At 36.4% G+C, this 19,708-nt stretch overlaps 1 protein-coding gene across 1 annotated transcript in view; it reads right to left on the bottom strand.

Annotated features, from left to right (window-relative positions):
* The window catches only part of LOC126767888 (probable serine/threonine-protein kinase DDB_G0267686), a 35,723-nt gene extending 24,108 nt beyond the window's left edge, over positions 1-11,615 (bottom strand). The window contains exon 1 of the mRNA XM_050485598.1: positions 10,027-11,615. Within this exon, the coding sequence (XP_050341555.1) occupies positions 10,027-11,506 (1,480 nt within the window). The 5' untranslated portion in view covers positions 11,507-11,615. The remainder of the gene's footprint in view (positions 1-10,026) is intronic.
* Positions 11,616-19,708: the final 8,093 nt, after the last annotated feature.

Consider the following 19,708-nt stretch of genomic DNA (forward strand, 5'->3'; position numbering starts at 1 on the left):
AAATAGATAATAATGATAATTATTTGTATATATGTATGTACATACATATGTGCTCATGTGAGCAGGTGCCTGTGTGCAAAAGTAATAAATAATTCGTGTAAGCATTATTCTCTATCAATCAATCTTCTATGGTGGCGATTAACGCTAAAATTGTAAAGCTGGCAGTACTGGATAGGCGTGTTGGCGATGTTAATAAGTGAACATAGAAAGATCTTAGACAAAATCGATTGCATTGGCTTTGATGAATCAAAAAAAAAATATTGAAGGATGGCAAAAAATATTTCATAAATCGTTTTGCGCTTTGCGTTATCGGTGATAGTTGCCTTTGCTAACCATGTCTCAAAAATATGTACATATGTATAGTATATGTATATGTACTAGTGGATCCGACAACGCGTTACTGTGGTATACATTTGATACTATTATTCATATAATAAACTATTCAATACAGTAAAAAAATTTATTTACGAATAAAAGCGAAAACATGTTATTGTCGGTATAAGAATCCAAAGGATTGTACTTGAGTTTTAATTTTGAATACGTTCATACAAATAAAATTCATTGGAAAAAATAACGAATTCAAGACTACTTTTTCAATGTCTGGTTACCAGCCTTTCTGTTCAGTTAATAGCGTTGTCCGCTTAATAGATTGTGCTTCAATAAACATTAATAATGTGTGTTAATAGAGATGCCCGCTTAATAGAGCGTCCTTATAATAGAGCTTTCACTGTATTTTTTATTTTTGAATTATTCTTACTATCCTATCTTCTAAGTGTGCTAAATTTTACTAAAATCGGTTCAGTAGTTTAGGAGTCCATCGCGGACAAACACCGTGACTTAGAAATACACAATTTCAAGCAATTTCTTCAATTTTGTTTTTCTATATAAGAAATGATGATATTGATATCATCGGCCTCAACACCCGCGCCGTTAGTTCTGCTTTCTCCAGGCTGGACAAGGAAGCACAGAAAATGGGTCTGGCAGTGAACGAGGGCAAGACGAAATATCTCCTGTCATCAAACAAACAGTCGTCGCATTCGCGACTTGGCTCTCACGTCACTGTTGACAGTCATAACTTTGAAGTCGTAGATAATTTCGTCTATCTTGGAACCAGCGTAAACACCACCAACAATGTCAGCCTAGAAATCCAACACAGGATAACTCTTGCCAACAGGTGCTACTTCGGACTGAGTAGGCAATTGAGAAGCAAAGTCCTCTCTCGACAAACAAAAACCAAACTCTATAAGTCACTCATAATTCCCGTCCTGCTATATGGTGCAGAGGCTTGGACGATGTCAACAACTGATGAATCGACGTTGCGAGTTTTCGAGAGAAAAGTTCTGCGAAAGATTTATGGTCCTTTGCGCGTTGGCCACGGCGAATATCGCATTCGATGGAACGATGAGCTGTACGAGATATATGACGACATTGACATAGTTCAGCGAATTAAAAGACAGCGGCTACGCTGGCTAGGTCATGTTGTCCGAATGGACGGAAACACTCCAGCTCTGAAAGTATTCGACGCTGTACCCGCCGGAAGAGGAAGACCTCCACTCCGTTGGAAGGACCAGGTGGAGAAGGACCTGGCTACGCTTGGAATATCCAATTGGCGCCACGTAGCGAAAAGAAGAAACGACTGGCGCGCTGTTGTTAACTCGGCTATAATCGCGTAAGCGGTGTCTACGCCAATTAAGAAGAAGAAGATTTACTACTCCGGAGTGCAGCATCGTTCAGAGGAGTGACCATCGACTCAGATAGCACAGCGGCGATTCCAGCCTTGAACTCATTAACAATGAGAGAATTCAGAGCTGATCGAAGACCTAACCTCGCTATCAATAGCATCGAGAGTCTTTGTGATAAGAATGATATGAGTGCCAGACCACAGCGGAATCGCAGGAGACATGAGCTAGCAAGAAGAGGCACCCTAGAACCGTTATTGGTAGAACGGATTCGGATCAGTGCTCCCGTATCCTATTTTATTATTGCTGGGCCACAATTTTTACATACGCTGTTGAAAAAGTCTTTTGTCCCAAGATCGTTCGCATGAGATCTAGTGATCTCTTTGCCCTCAGTAAGGCAGCCTTTCCCTAGTTTTGGGGCTTGTAACACGCCATTGCCCTATTGGCTTCCACGCAGTAAGGCTGGGAATCCTACCAGACGCCATCTGCAGAAGCTATATGGAAGAAGATTAGGTGGAAACAACTCAACACTTCCTTCTTGGCTGTCTTGCGTTAGGGAGGTCAGGACTTAATCACTTGGGGGCGCATACCTTCAGACATCCCACCGAACTGGCGGGAAGCGTTTTGTTAATTTATAAGTTCGATCACAGGAGTTCTTATTTTCTATGGTCTCACAAAGGACTACATATATATGTATATAGTCCACGTTCGATAAACGATGTAGCATAAACTAATCAAAGCACATTGAACTTAATCACTAAAAATAAACATAAACAATAAATGAAGGCTATTTCCATACATGAGTGATTATACGTTATTTTGTTTAACGAAATCAAGCACTTGATGATACGTTTTTTTTGACTTTTTAATATAGCTTGGGTATTTTTGATCGCAGAAGCTTAAAATTTGCGATACATATGTAATATTATGTGGTGAATCGTAATCAGTAAACAACTCAATTTTGAATTTTTTGATGATACGTTATTTTGCATTCAGGTTATTTCAAAGATATTTCAACTATATGTATTTATACATAACAGGTCAATTCAAAAAACTGCTGGCCTGACACATAACACATAACACTAGGAGATGGCGAACCCTTTCCCAATCGATAATGATAGAGCGGACGTTCTATTGACCGACCATGAAGAAGGTGGAATCTCATTACCCGTCTGAAAAACAAAAAAGCGGCGAGGAACTGATAAAGAGCATTCATCAGCTTCTTTGTAGAATATGGTCGCACGAAAGCTTACCCGACGATTGGAATTTAAGTGTGCTCTGCCCAAACCACAAAAAAGGAGACTCCACAATCTGCAACAACTATCGTAGGATAAGACTCCTAAACATCGCATATAAGGTTCTATCGAGCTTATTGTGTCAAAGATTAAAGTCCACCGTCAACAAACTGATTGGACCTTATCAGTGTGGCTTTAGACCTGGAAAATCAACAACCGATCAGATATTCACAGTGCGGCTTCTTCAATCTGCTGGTGGAGAAAATAATTCGAGTTGCAGAAGCAGCTGCTCGCGTACCCGATGATATCGATATCATTGGCCTCAACAACCGCGCCCTTAGTTCTGCCTTTTCCGGAATGGGTAAAGAAGCAAAGCAAATGGGTCTGGCAGTGAATGAGGGCAAGACCAAATATCTCCTGCCAGCAAACAAACAGTTGTCGCACTTGCGACTAGGCTCCTACGTAACTGTTGACAGTCATAACTTCGAAGTTGTAGGTAATTTCGCCTATCTTGGAATCAGCATTGACACCAAAAAAAGCGCCAGTCTTAAAATCCAACGAAGAATATCTCTTGCCAACAGGTGCTACTTCGAACTAAGTAGGCAATTGAGAAGTAAAGTCCTCCCTCGACGAACAAATACCAAACTCTGCTATATGGTGCAGAGGCATGGACGGTGACAACATCTGATGAGTCACCGTAACGAGTTTTCGAGAGAAAGGTTTTGCGGAAGATTTATGGTCCTTTGCGCGTTGGCCACGGCGAATATCGCATCAATGGAACGATGAGCTATATGAGATATACGGCGCCATTGACATAGTTCAGCGAATTAACAGACAGCGGCTCCGCTAGCTAGGTCAGGTCGTCAGAATGGACGAAAACACTCAAGCTCTGAAAGTATTCGACCCTGTACCCGCCGGGGGGAGCAGAGGAAGAAAAGGACCTCCACTCCGTTGGAAAGACCAGTTGGAGGAGCGTCTGACTTCGCTTGGAATCTCCAATTGGCGCCACATTGCGAAAAGAAGAAACGATTGGCGTGCTGGAGGCCTATTCTGTAACTCGATTCGAAAATCAATTTACTCGAATTCGGATTTTTTATATTCTGTAACTCGATTTTCGGATTTTCAAGCCAATTTTCGAATAAAATATTCGTTAGCTTTTGAGTTGTAGAAAGCAAAAACGAATATTGTACGTATTTTTTCTGGCACAGGGTGGTACAACTTTCGCATAATGATAAAGTAGATCCGAATTTCGAATCGAGTTACAGAATAGACCCCCTGTTGTTAACTTGGCTATGACCGCGTAAGCGGTATCTAGGCCAGTAAAGAAGAAGAAATTCATATTAATACATACCAATAACTATAAATTAGTAAATTTCTTAGATTTTACATTTCCCTCAATTGCTTACCTGTAAAGAAAAGAAAATAAAAAGAAAATTTATAAATAATGTTCGAAAATTCTATTAACTAGTATTATAGTTCATATTTTATTAACATATACATATGTAAATATATATATATACATACATATACAATATATCACGCAAGATTGTGCCATTTTTAGTTAATGGCGAGTATTAAGATCTTCATTCACAAAAAATAGTTTAGTTTGGTGAAAAAACGGTAGTTTTGATCGAACGACGAAGACAAAATATTCATTAATTTGAATTCCGAATTCAAGTACAACAGTACTTACACAATTTTTTTGAAACGACTTAATAGGTCAAATGAAACGGTCATCTTGAGGGTACTTTGAAAAAAATAAAATAAAAACTATGGGTTTTATATAAAAGTTCTCTAAATATTTACAAAACTATTAACACAAGTTTTTCTTACATCATGACATTAATTCCAACGTTCTCCGAGACAATATTTTTACTCTAATAGTTAGTGATCTATACCCTTTAGATCAAATAATGTGGAATTTTATAACAACTATTGTGTATTATTAAACATACTATATACTATATATATACTATATTTTTTGCATAATAATTGTAGTCAGTAGGTGGCATATAACACATAACAATTGACGATTCGCACTGTTGCACAACTAAGTCAAGTCAAATCAGCGACAGATCAAAGAAAGAATCATAACGCTTAATATATGCGTATGCACATATGTATGTATGTATATAGTATGAACATATTACTAAATCTCGAGCAATGATATGCGATATGACGGTTGTAATTGAAGAAGTCACTAGTCATAACTGGGTAAACAACTAAGTCATTTTAATAGTAGCAGGGAGGTGATTGGCTTCTCTTGCAACAGCAACTGCAGAAATACAAACAGCGGCTGTATATATGTAAATATAATACTATATATGTACATATTTATGGTAACTACCGTATGGCAATAGATCTACAGTAAATAAAGCAACAACAACTATGTCGATGATATCGATGATGAAGCCATCAAACCAACAAAGCCAATGAACTGCAAATAATAACGAAACAATGCACATACACACACACACACATGGAGATGTGCATAGAACTGCATGCGAGTTGGCATAACATTATAAATGTTACAGAGACATCCATAGCACCGCTTGTGGTGACGAGTGCGTACAGAAAAAATGTAAGTTTTGCATTGCGTACAATTTTATATGACAATTATTGTGGCATGCGAGTCAACTGTTGCCACTTGTGTGCTGCTTTGTTGTTTCTCCTCTTTTGTTCATTGCAAGAGTGTGTCAAACGATACTAAATTGACGCAAAAACTGTCACACATGTGAGTAATAAAAGCATAAATACCTACATAAGATGCAAAATTCACCTAGTTGTATAAAATTTATATATATACATAAGTATGTAGTATATGCGCGTATGAACGCATATTTTGATAAGTAGCGGTGATGCTTTGGGGTTTACAAAAATAGCTTGGTGGTGTTCACTGGCTGCATCTGTGCAGTATAGCGGTGCGTATACACTACTATGAGAAAAAAAAATAGTAAGACTTTCTTCATAATTTTAAAATTCTTTACTAATTCTTCAAAATCTATGACATGCCCCTCAAAGTAGTCACCCAACACACTTGTGACAGCGATTTTTCCATTCCTCGAAGCAGTTGTTAAAGTCAATTTCCGGGATAGCCTTTAACGCGCATAGAGTTTCACGTTTAATGTCTTCAATTGACGGTTTCCCCGGAACGGTCGTTTGAGTTTGCCGAATATCAAGAAGTCATACAGAGCAAAATCAGTCGAATACGATAGTGGCAGTACGTGACGGTACAAAAACCAAGAGTGGTCGATCCATAATTCTGACCTCCTCGCGGCCGGATGTATAATACTCAAATAGTATTCCTTCTTGACAATTTGGCTGGTCGGAAATAATTCGGACTGCACCACACCTCGATAATCGAAGAAAACTAACCATAACACTGATTTTTGACCTCCTCAAACTCATTAGTGCGACTGTTAAAAAAAAAAATTGAGTAATTTTGGAACCAATCCTGCTTTCACTTTTCTTAAGCATGAATGATCATTCAAAATGGTTCTCACTGATCCTTTCGATATTCCAACGATGGCAGTAAGATCTCTGACTGTTCATCGTCGATCGTCGATCCTCAAGCGCCAATTCCTTTATTTTATTGACGTGTTGATCATCAGTTGATATTGATGGCATTCCTGGACGTGGTTCGTCGTTAACAACGAAGTACTTTTCGAACATTTTGAACGTTTCGGCACCAGAAAAATGATTCTGCACACAAAATTTAATGATGATTTTTTTTGTTGATTAATCGTAAAAAACGCCGAATGCACTTTATGTACTTGGGAAAGAAAAGCGTATACTAAACACTAATGATTATTTTGATGTGACATTAGGCACAGAAAGTCTTACTATTTTTTGCCCACAGTAGTAAGGTTGCGGCAATTTTTCAAAGCAGTTATTGAGCTAATTAATCTTGATATGAACTATGATAACAGATCAAATAACGATTCAGAATTTCTGCAAACAACCGGACTACCAGTTATGTTCTACAGTGTTGTTAGAAGAAGGTCTCACCGAAATGGGTGGAGACTTACTTTCTGAACAATATTTTTTCTAAAACTAATATAAAAGGATTATTTTTTTACTCTAAAACTAATAAAAGAAGATGTAGTTCTACAGTCAGGAGAATAAAGGAACGGGAAATTATTACTACTACTCTATCATAACTATATCTTAAACTTAGTTGTCATAAGGCCTTTAAGCTAAAGTATCAAGATGCCTTTTTGAAATTTGAAATAATGATAGTTTTATTTGGATATTACTCATATATAATACTATATTTTGAATAGATAATGAAAGGAAACAGTAGTTTTTTGTCTTCGATTTAAGAAAACACAACATATGTTATATGTTTCGCGATTTTAAATTCAAGAAAATTGTAAAGATTTTTTTTTCAGAAAATATAAGTTTTTTTAACTTTAATACTTTCATAACCATGAGACTTTCTTAATGAACTCGCAAATGACAAAAAATAACTGCTTTCTGCTTATGAATAATTACGGTATGGTATTTGCGTGTGTTATGGCACAATAATTAGCTGGAGTTGTACAAGTATAAACCATTTGCTTGGAGGCAAAATTAAAATTAATAGTCAGACCACTGATGGGAAGTATGATGGAATGAGTGACGTGTGTGATGGCATTACATAACATCGGTTTTTACGATGCATATTTCAATGACATGCAGTTGCGTTGCATTTTTAGGACAAGCATACACACGCATATAAATATATAAACTAGTTTGGTATAAATAAGATAAAAATGTAACTATTTACAAACAGTTATAAGTTAACTGTTATATGAGTTATATTACAAGTTATATCCATAAGTCAGTGTGTAGTGTAATCCGGAATTTTCCCAAACAACCGGTATTAAGAATTTCCGAAGAGAGAAGTATAATACTGAATTCAAGTCTATGATTGAAACAAAATTTTGTTTACGACAACTTTGTTGTTGTATCGGGTGATTTTTTAAGAGCTTGATAACTTTTTAAAAAAAAAAAACGCATAAAATTTGCAAAATCTCATCGGTTCTTTATTTGAAACGTTAGATTGGTTCATGACATTTACTTTTTGAAGATAATTTCATTTAAATGTTGACCGCGGCTGCGTCTTAGGTGGTCCATTCGGAAAGTCCAATTTTGGGCAACTTTTTCGAGCATTTCGGCCGGAATAGCCCGAAATTCTTCGGAAATGTTGTCTTCCAAAGCTGGAATAGTTGCTGGCTTATTTCTGTAGACTTTAGACTTGACGTAGCCCCACAAAAAATAGTCTAAAGGCGTTAAATCGCATGATCTTGGTGGCCAACTTACGGGTCCATTTCTTGAGATGAATTGTTCTCCGAAGTTTTCCCTCAAAATGGCCATAGAATCGCGAGCTGTGTGGCATGTAGCGCCATCTTGTTGAAACCACATGTCAACCAAGTTCAGTTCTTCCATTTTTGGCAACAAAAAGTTTGTTAGCATCGAACGATAGCGATCGCCATTCACCGTAACGTTGCGTCCAACAGCATCTTTGAAAAAATACGGTCCAATGATTCCACCAGCGTACAAACCACACCAAACAGTGCATTTTTCGGGATGCATGGGCAGTTCTTGAACAGCTTCTGGTTGCTCTTCACCCCAAATGCGGCAATTTTGCTTATTTACGTAGCCATTCAACCAGAAATGAGCCTCATCGCTGAACAAAATTTGTCGATAAAAAAGCGGATTTTCTGCCAACTTTTCTAGGGCCCATTCACTGAAAATTCGACGTTGTGGCTAAGGCTAAGTCTATTCATGATGAAATGTCAAAGCATACTGAGCATCTTTCTCTTTGACACCATGTCTGAAATCCCACGTGATCTGTCAAATACTAATGCATGAAAATCCTAACCTCAAAAAAATCACCCGATATATTTGTCGACACTTGGGTATCTGTACAAGCAGTGAGAAGCTCATTCGATATCAAGTATTTATAAAAAGTAATTTTTAGTGTAACTTTCTGACAGGTTACCTTTGTTTTAAAATTTTTTAATTGTGAAGCTGTGTCCCAAAATAAAGATTTTTAAGAATATATTATCGGTTACGTGTTTGAAGTTTTTTTTTTTTTTAATTTTGAAGAAACATGAAAAGTCGATCGATACTAATATTGTTTTCTTTTTTCAAAAAATGTACAAAATGTTGCATTTATTCTGCCCTATGCCCGGGCTGTGGCAGTAGCGTGTTCTTTTCTCAGAATATTGCTTTTATTAAGAAAAAGTGCAACATTTTATAACTTAAGAGTGAGAGTTGGCCAGGCGTTGTTTATTTATCGTTATTGATAGTTTTTTTAAACAAGTTTTTCTACTAATTATAATAAATTAGTCAGTTTTGTTAAGAGCAATAATGTATATTCGCTTTTTTTGTTCATTTGTCACGTAAAGCTGTAACATTTATAAAATGTTGACATATAGTGAGGCAGCGGTATAAAGTTAACTGGGAATTCGAAAATACATATTTCTATTATGGGGACTAAAGTAATTATTGATCCGATTCCACCCATTTTCGACATATTATTATTAGAAAATGATTTTCTCCGAATTTCTAAATATCTTTTAGATTGACCGATATTTTCTATAAAAAATTTCTCAAACGGAACTCTGATCCACATATGCGGTATCTAGAGATTTTAATAGTTTTGGAATTCGGACAAAGTTTTATCCTGATACATTCATTGGTGCTTGATTTGCAGTCTGGAAAGTGAAAGAATTAGATGGAATTTAAAATTCGGTTAAATAGGAAGTAGGCGTGGTTGTTGTCTGATATAGTTTGTTTTCGCATTGAAACATAGGATTGTGAAGGGAACATTATATACCAAAATTTGGTCGATATCATTCGAGTAGGTTCTGAGATATGACTTTTTACCGAAACATAAATTGCTCTTGTATCATCCAAGACGTGAAATTTTAATGCTTCTCGTGTTATTAGTAGTTTATAATGGAACCGTTATAAAGGGAGTGGGCGGGGTTATCACTCGATTTCATCCAATTTCGCAGAGTCGGTTGGAGTACTTAAGATATTAGAGACATAATCTTTGAAAGCTAAAATATAGATGCAAGCGTATAGATTGTTAACAGATTGAAATAATTAATAATACTAACCAAACCAATCGTCACTCAAAGGTCCGGTTATTTGGCTTAAAGCATCAGCTGATGACTTATTATAATCTGCAAACTCCAGCCGATCGTTTATGGCCGCCAACGAAGAACGACGTTTAAGCGGCTCTGACTGCTGCTGTTGCGCACACCCACCATCCACTATATCAGCGGAATTTTGACTACCATCTACCAGATCACCATTTGCGGCACTACGATAAAATTTACGCGCTGCACGTAGGAAATTAAAGAGGCGTGTTGTATCGGCGGACGACACACTACCGTTGGGCGATACGCGTTTCGTTGACACACATTTCACATGCGCCTTCGGCTTGGAGTTCGCATTTGAATTCCGCGACGTAGTGCAGTCGGACATAGAACTTGAAGAAGAACTCACTTTGGCAGTATACACGCTGCAGTTAGCGCTTTTATTTTTTTGGTTGATTTTTCTGTTGTTGTCACTTTGCCTTGCTACGGCTTTCACTGGAGTGTCATCACCACCGTCACCGTTAACATGAGTGTCTTCATTATTGCTATTATTTACTGGTGGTTTGTTGGCGCTATAATAAAGGTCTGTGTGCGCCTTTTCGCAGACGGCAACCGCAAGTGATGTGTCACGGTTACTGTTTTTATTGCTTTTTTGGTTGTCATTTTTGTCGCCGTCCGACGGTTGTTCATTGCTTTCTCGTCGCACCGCTACCACCTTGGCCACACCTGCCGCTGTCGCTGCTGTTGTTGATGGGGGCGCGTTTCGAAACTCTTTATGGGGCGTAATACTACTGGCGCTCCGGGTCAACGTAACGTGTTCAGCAGTATGTGCGCGACGCTTCTGTGCGCTATTAGCATGCTCATAACTGCCAACGCTGCCTTTACCACTGCTGCCGATGAGGGCCTGTTTGCACCAATAAATGTTGCTGTTGCTGCTGCCAGCGACGCTGGCGCCTGTGCCGCTGTAATAGTAACGACGACGCGAATCTATCGCTTTGCCGTGGGGTATCGACTTAACAGTTTCAGGCGTAATGTATTTGAATGAATCGCGTGGACTGGTTGAATTACTGCGCCGCTGACGTCGTTGGCGCTGCGTTGCGTTGGAGTTGTGTGAGTTGCTGGATGAATGCGACGAGGATGAGGATGTGTTGGAGGAGTAGGAGTTAAATGCAGTGTTGTTGTGTATGTTGTTGCAGCTGCTAATTGTCGCCGATATGAGTGCGACTTTCGGTGAGTTTGTTTGCCTGAAACTCTGCCGCAATCGGTGTTCACACTCGTTGGAACTAGTGTCCGAGTTGCTTTGATCGTCGCTGCAAATGGCGAACGATGTTGCAGTCGTTGTTGTTGGTAGCGATGTTGGAGACGTGGGCAAATGTTGCGCAATATTGTTTGTATGCGTACGATGATGCGCAACAGCGTTGCCAGACGCTGTAGGCGTAAGATACGAATTGGATTGTATGAATACACCGTCACAAGTGATTTTTATTGTTGTCACCATGTTTTAAGCGGCATAATTAAGAAAGTTAGCGAAAATACGGCGAATTAACTGCAACACAGACCTTTTACATATGTATAAAATAGTAAAGCTTGCAGCTTGTTAAGCAAGTTATTTCATTTAAACTTTTTTTCAAAAAATAATAAAAAATTGTAAATTCTAACACTTTTAAGACGTACCCTAATGAAAAGCCATAATTTCGCTTCACTTCATATGTATGTGTATGCCAATAATATTGTTGCTGTCAATTAAATTTTTTATTTCTGTCACATTTTCATTCTTGATTAGCGGCACAATATAAGACATAAGAAGCAAACTCTACAACAATTACAAAAAAATATTAACAGCAATTCACTAAATTAAGGTCAACAGCCGATTGTAGGCGGAAACCGCAAACTAAATGAACTGCTACAATTCTGACGACGGAAAATTGCCGAAAAAAATGCACCGTTAAATACGAAATGTTATGCTCTGGGCATTAGCGTTTATTATTATTACTACTTCTGTTTTTTATTTTCTTTTACGAGTATATTAATCTTTTCAACCTCAAGGCACATACTTCGATTTGGAATTTCATTTACAGATTTATGTTTTTGTTGTCATATCCCTTCGATTTGTTACTGCGGCATTTTGTGCAAATTGTGCTAAGAATATGCGAACAAAAAATATAACACGAAGATAAGTCCGAAACTTTTTCAACTGATCCAAGAATAATTTTGATTGCAATTTCTGTTAATTATCCTCTCCTATAGTAGACAGTAAGCTAATACTTCAAAATACCAAATACCTCTAGCGATTTCAATTCTCTTAAAGGGTTTCACTCAGCTTAAGTTGTATGGCTAAGTACAGATACTCCAATAACAATTCCGGGAAGAATAAAATATTATATTTTGGAACCAAAAATATATTATAATATAATATAATTATAGATATATATTTTTATGAATCGTTTAGAAATACTTCTCAGAATTTGCTGACGTTATGCGTTATCTGCACATAGTTTATTCATATATACATATCGTAAGCAGTGTTTAACAAAAATAATTAAGGTATCCCCTGAACCCACTGTTAGCGGACATCTATAATTTATCTTTAAGCCTGATCGGCTGTAATTTAAACTAAGCTAAACCAACTGTTTAAGTATAAAATGTTTACTATTTTACTAATTTTGAAAACATGCTTGCTTTTATTCAACTATAACTACATAAGCTTGTGAGTTATCAAAGAATTTGAAGAAAATCTGCATCAAGTCATACTTTTAAGAACTTAAACAAAACAAATACTTTCTCGTTGAGAAAAATATCACCTATGTGTCGAGCTGTACTCGTAACAAATTCAAAAAACGAGCAGAAAAGCCTTTAATTAACGCAAATAAAGAGATTTTTAACCGCAAATAGCCATTGAAGCCAAAGCATAAAGCGACCGTAAAATAAAAGTCATCACAATGCATTTAATTGAGGTTTTAACGAAAGAAAAACAAGAATACACACATGCATATGTGTATGCATAGTCAGAACTCCCACACATGGTCAGCAAAAATTTTCGTTACAACAGAGCAGAGCAACATTTATAGTGCGCCAATTAGTGACAATTCTATTTCAACGCCACTTCCACTACTATTTTCATTATTTGCAGTGATTCTGCAAAAATAGAAATAAAAAGGCAAAAAGAACTAAAACGCCAAATTCAATTTCTATAAGTTTGTAACTAAAATAGAATCACAGAGAAACATGATGGCAAGCCTAGAGAAATGTACGAACTTTACAATGACGACAAATGAACCAATCGACGAATAAAAAGGTTTATTATGAGAATAGTTTGTTCCACATACGCCCTGGCGTACACACGCTATAGCAAGTGCATGCCTAGGTATTTTTGGATGTGTGTGTATATAGTAAATATATACGACTTTTTGGCAATAAAAGCACGGGCACTGAACAAAGGCATGAACTAATTTATTTTTGCTTTCCGTACACATACACATATACATAAATATATGTACATATATGCACAGTTTACTATAGATAAAATTCCAAATTCAAAATCTACTGAATTATAGTAAAAGTAAAGGAAATCAAGCAAAGCAAACAACATTTACAGCAGAGTGAAGCGTAGTAAGTGCAAACATACATATACGTATGTATATACATATGTAGCGAGAAAAATATATGCAGTAAATACGTAGTATAAATATGCCTTTTATTTTTTATTCAAAAGAACAATGTGCAGTGAAGTACAATCGTTGACGAATGAAGAAAAATATATTTTTGGAAAATATAAGGTTTTAAAAATTAAATGTTCTATCCGCAAACATAATACTTTATTAGTAATATTTTCGTTTGTTTATTTGAGACCTGAGGCTCTTGACTGTTTATTATTACCACAACGTAGACTTTTCCTTATTCTCTACGACCATTATGGTTTCTTTATATTTTTTGAAAATGTAAGCATTTAAAATAAAAAAATTTACTCGCAAAAACATTATTTTAGTAGAAATATTCTCAAATAATTATTTATTTTACAGCCGAGTCTAATGTCTGCAAAAATACTTTTTCCAAGTCTAATGCTGCTAGAGTTGAATTTCGCAGCAATTTCTTTCCTCTGCTCAACTATTTGTCGTTACTGTAGGTTAGTAAAATATGTGAGCAAAATTTGAAATTCTCTTTTAATTACAGAGATTCCGTCGAACGTTGGATTACATGCAATTCGTTCAAACAAATACATATATGTATATACATAAAACAAAAATCCAACTACAAACGCATACATATAAATAAAGCAAGTCTGTATGCCAATTACTATGTGAGTTTTAGCCTATTCAAGTCAGCCAACGAGTCACCCAACCAATGCTTTCGTCTTTTTGGTATTCATGTGATCATGCGCAATTGTTATACATACACAGGCGCATATATAAATATATACATATGTATGTATATATTATTATTCATTCAAATTACGCTTCAAAATAGTATTGCATTACCAGCGTTAGGACGATACCCACCCAAGTCTGGGTTGATTTTCATGCCAGAGCGTTTTGGAACACCTAAGATGGCAAAATAAACACGTTGTATGTATGTACGCATATGGATGTGTATATAAAATATTTGAAACCACACGTATATACTTGTAAATACATATGTAATTGCATTACAATTGAAAATTCAGGTGCAGTACGTGTTGGATTTGGATATTTTCCGTTTTTCTAGGTTGGGAAAACACGATTCTATCGACGTTGTAAATTGTGTAAAGAGTATAATTAAAAATGAGAACATTGCCACTGGCGTAGAATGTAAAAGAGTGCACAAAGTACACATTATATTGATATACATATTGTATATAGGTATTAGGGTGGGTAAAAAAACAAATGTTCTTTTCGCGTTGTATTCAGGAAATATGGGTTGATAGACTACTCTAAAAAGGCTCTCCAAGTATGAGCTCGTGATTGTAACGCGAACCATTTTCTTTTTTCTTTCTCATTATCAACCGCTTCCAACCGCTGGAAAATTTTTTTCGTTTCATAGATTTCATAGGTAATTGAATGCTCTATATTTTTTTCGTAAACTTAACTGTTTCAAAGATATTAACGGTTGAAGTTTGACTATTTTAAAACAAATTTGTTTTTGTCTTTTGAATTTTATAACTCAATGAAAAAAAAAAAAAATTATTGCAAAGCTCATAGCCTTCTGCTCTACAAATCTGGCCACTTATTTTTTATTTTTTGTTTATATAATTTATTTTTTATTTTGCGCTTTTTTTTTGATTTTTGACGAGACGATGAATATAACGTAAGCGTTTAACTTAATCGAAAAATTATACAGACCATTTTATTTTACTTGGAGACCCTTTTTTAGAGGTGTCTATCAACTAATTTTTCAGAGTACCAAGCGAAAAAAAATAATCGCTTTTTTTGACCCACCCTAATATACACGCTCTAAGCATACATACAAGTACATTAATATGTATTTTATTCGATGCGTGCATTTTTTGGCACGGAAGTCAATGGGAATCGGGCTTGCCTTCAAATTCAATGGAAACGTCACAAGCAAACTAAATCAGTTTGTGGGAAATTCTTTTGCAAAACGAATGTTATAAATAAATTAAGATTAGCGTTAACAATGTTTGATCACAGAGAAAACTTCATTGTCTTTATTTTTCGCATTTCGCTCTGGTCACGAATAATGGAACAAAATGTGCTTTCTAAATTAGCACTTAATAAATCTTGAATCATATTTTGGAATCTTGTATTTTTACCACATTTAACCTCATTGTCAAAAACCTACAATGCTTTGGAAGGAAAAATGTTGAGGAATTTCAAAAATTATCTGATTTTATGGCTTTACATCAGGTTCAAAACTAATTATCTCTTCACTTTTGAATATAAATAATGCAGTTGTTATTTTTCAAAACATTCTACATGCAAAAGCCGCAATGACAGCCTTTGTTTTGCAGAACTCACAGAAATTTCATATATTATGCAAGGATTAAGTGTAAATACACTCCATAAGAAGATAAGTAAATTATCCCATTCATGAGTTTTAATTATATGGAAGAATTCGAGTAAAATTGCACGAAAATGGTGAAAATCAAAAATATGCATTCAAAAATGTAGTTATTTTCCAAGAAATTCCTCACATACATACATACATATGTATATATTTCAGGTGTAATGTGATATTAATCAAATTTGCCAATTGTAAATATTTATGCAAGATTGCCTAAAGGTATAAAAAAACCATGCATAAATTCAAACATAGCACAAGCACTAAAGTAAGTGAAGATAACTTGTATGTAGGCACATAAAATTAAGACAGGTAAAAAAATACGAGCAGTCATAATATACCGTTAAAAGCGAAAAACTTTACTCCAAAGCAACGCATATTAAAAGCTGCTACGCTAATTACCGTAATTGAATCATGAACAACTTTACATTTTCTTTAGTTGAAGTGATGTTAAAACTATATTCAAAGGTTTTCGATTGTCTTCTTTTTTAGTAAAAAAATGTCCTTCTGGACGAATTTCATAAATTCAAAATAAATTTTGTATCAATTAATAATAACTTTCAAAAACATTTTTTAATTTTTTAATATTGAAAATGGCAACGGAGAAAAAATTTAAAGCCAAGTAGCTCGTATGCAAAATTTCGGTCATTTTTGTATATATATAATACAAAAAAAGGCAAATTTGACCCGGACTGCAAACTGATACAATTATCTTGCAACATTGGTACAACTTTGTTTAAAGTTTGATCTTGATATCCACACGCCAATTAGTGTGTGTCAGCTGTTTGTATATTATGATGCAAAATGTTTGTCCAGCGATTTTTATCATGGGAAAAAATTGAACAACGAGTTTGCTTGAAATTTCGTGTTTCCAATGGAATCTTTGCAATTTGTTTAAGATAGTCTACTTTATCAAGAACACATGTATTTCAGTGGCGCAAAGCAACGAGTGAAGTTTGTGAAGTCAACGAAAACTTGCCTCATGGGAGTCGTCCATAAACCTGTGTTAAAATATGCGGCGATAACAACGAAAATTAAAGAAAAAGTTCTTGAAAACCGCTGTTTTGACATTAGAGAGATAGCAATCGATCTCGACATCTGCAATGGATCGACTTAAGACAGTTAACGTTTTAGGTATAAAACGTGGCAATGCTAAAAATCATACTAAAACACCTGAATCTTTTGTAAAACCGACGACGAGTAGAGGTCGCAATAGAGATACCAGAGAACGAGGTAGCTGAGGACTCTACAGTTATCAAACGTATTATTATTGATGGCGAGACGTGGGTTTATGAATATAACGTCGAAACTGTCTAACAATCCAGCAAATTACACAAAATTGTCATCGAAACAAAATTGAGACAAAATTTGCTGAAGGCATTAAATCCCAATCGAGTCAAGTCAAAACAACAGCCGAGACTTATAACATGTGTATCGATTGTGTTGGCTCAGAAGTCTATACTGTAATAAAGATTTGTATTAAAAAACTGTAATTGTTTTATTTCTCAGTCCGGGTACTTTTTGATCAGACGTTAATTTTGAACATATACATTTTGTGCTTATTAAAGGAAGTTTATCCGGATAAGGATATTAATATTAGAAAAAAGAACGCAATTTCCGGCAGCCGGTGTACATACAATATAACGTGCAACGCCCACTTAGTGTAACGTGGAAATATTGCATAATCAGTACAAGAGATTTTCAGGTTTAGCAATAAGTTCCGGTGCGTTGTTAAGTTTTTACAATAATTTTTCAGTAGAAGTGGGAAAATATTATATTTTTAACAACTCTAACAAATGCATGACAAGAAACAATTATTTAAAATTTATTTCGACACACAACGAGCGAACAAACAAGGTAGACGGGCTTGAAACCGATTAAATAACAAGGAAAGAAATATACCAAAAGCGAAAAACAGAGGTAAAGAGTGAAATACGAAGCGAAAGATATAAAAAAATAAACAAGCAGTGATAATTAATCAAAAGTGAATAATCAGAAAGGCATAAAAGTGACCAGAAGGTGGAGATTATTAAATAGCACGAGTTAGCAAAAATTTAGCATGTGAAAAAAACAGACGACTACAAAAAAGCGTTGGGTGTGAAATGGACGGACATGTTGGGATCGTGGAAATAATAACAATAGTGATGTGAAAACGTAAAAAAATACAATAACAAATGGCCAGTGTGAAGTTGGAGCAGCGGAAAAGCAAAAAGAAGATCAACTGGTTAGTTGTTGCCGGAGGATATGTGCAGCCTACACTATATTTCATTAAGAAAACGTACTATTATGCATATGTAACGTTTGCGCATGCGCATTCGTACGTTACTGGTTTTCTCCTATTTCATTTGTTGAATTGTTTTCTTTTTTTCCCGGCTGAAAGAGTTTTTCGTTTTGACGAACGTCTGGCTGTCAGCTGAGCAGTCCGCTGGAACAGTGAAAGTATTGTTGCAGGCACGACAAAATTAAATTTACGTCTGTATGTTAAAAAGTTAACTTTTGCAAAATAAAATTATTTGATTTTTATAAAAAAAAGTCAGCTTCTGACTTCCAAATCACATCACAACGCGGCGTCAGAGTCACCTAAGCACTGGTCAGGCACGAAGCCTGCCTTCTTTTTTTCCTCTGAAGTCAGCTTCTGACTTCCAAATCGCATTACAAAGCGCCGTCAGAGTCACCCAAGCACTGCTCAGACACGATGCTTGCCTTTCTTTTAATAAAGCCAGTTGGCAGCCAACTTAACCTGAAGTCAGCTTCTGACTTCCAAATCACATCAGAACGCGGCGTTAGAGCAACCTAAGCATTGGTCAGGCACGATGCCTGCCTTCTTTTATAGGGCCAGCTGGAAGTCAGCTTCCCCTGAAATCAGCTTCTGCCTTTCAAATCACATTACAACGCGCCGTCAGAGTCACCTAAGCACTGCTCAGACACGATGCTTGCCTTTCTTTTATAGAGCCAGCTGGCAGTCAGTTTAATCTGAAGTCAGCTTCTGACTTTCAAATCACATCACAACGCGGCGTCAGAGTCACCTAAGCACTGGTCAGGCACGATGCCTGCCTTCTTTTATAAGGCCAGCTGGAAGTCAGCTTCCCCTGAATTTCGCTTCTGACTTCCAAATCACATCACAACGCGGCGTCAGAGTCACCTAAGCACTAGTCAGCACGAAGCCTGCCTTCTTTTATAAGGCCAGCTGGCAGCCAGCTTCCCCTGAAGTCAGCTTCTGACTTCCAAATCACATTACAAATCGCCGTCATAGTCACCTAAGCACTGCTCAGACACGATGCTTGCCCTTCTTTTAATAAAGCCAGTTGGCAGCCAACTTAACCTGAAGTCAGCTTCTCACTTACAAATCACATCAGTACGCGGTGTTAGAGCAACCTAAGCATTGGTCAAGCACGATGCCTGCCTTCTTTTATAGAGCCAGCTGGAAGTCAGCTTCCCCTGAAATCAGCTTCTGACTTCCAAATCACATTACAAAGCGCCGTCGGAGTCACCTAAGCACTGCTCAGACACGATGCTTGCCTTTTTTTTAATAAAGCCAGTTGGCAGCCAACTTAATCTGAAGTCAGCTTCTGACTTCCAAATCACAACAGAACGCGGCGTTAGAGCAACCTAAGCATTGGTCAGGCACGATGCCTGCCTTCTTTTATAGGGCCAGCTGGAAGTCAGCTTCCCCTGAAATCAGCTTCTGCCTTTCAAATCACATTAC

This window comes from Bactrocera neohumeralis, chromosome 2 (assembly GCF_024586455.1).
Source record: "Bactrocera neohumeralis isolate Rockhampton chromosome 2, APGP_CSIRO_Bneo_wtdbg2-racon-allhic-juicebox.fasta_v2, whole genome shotgun sequence".
NCBI classification, from domain to species: domain Eukaryota; kingdom Metazoa; phylum Arthropoda; class Insecta; order Diptera; family Tephritidae; genus Bactrocera; species Bactrocera neohumeralis.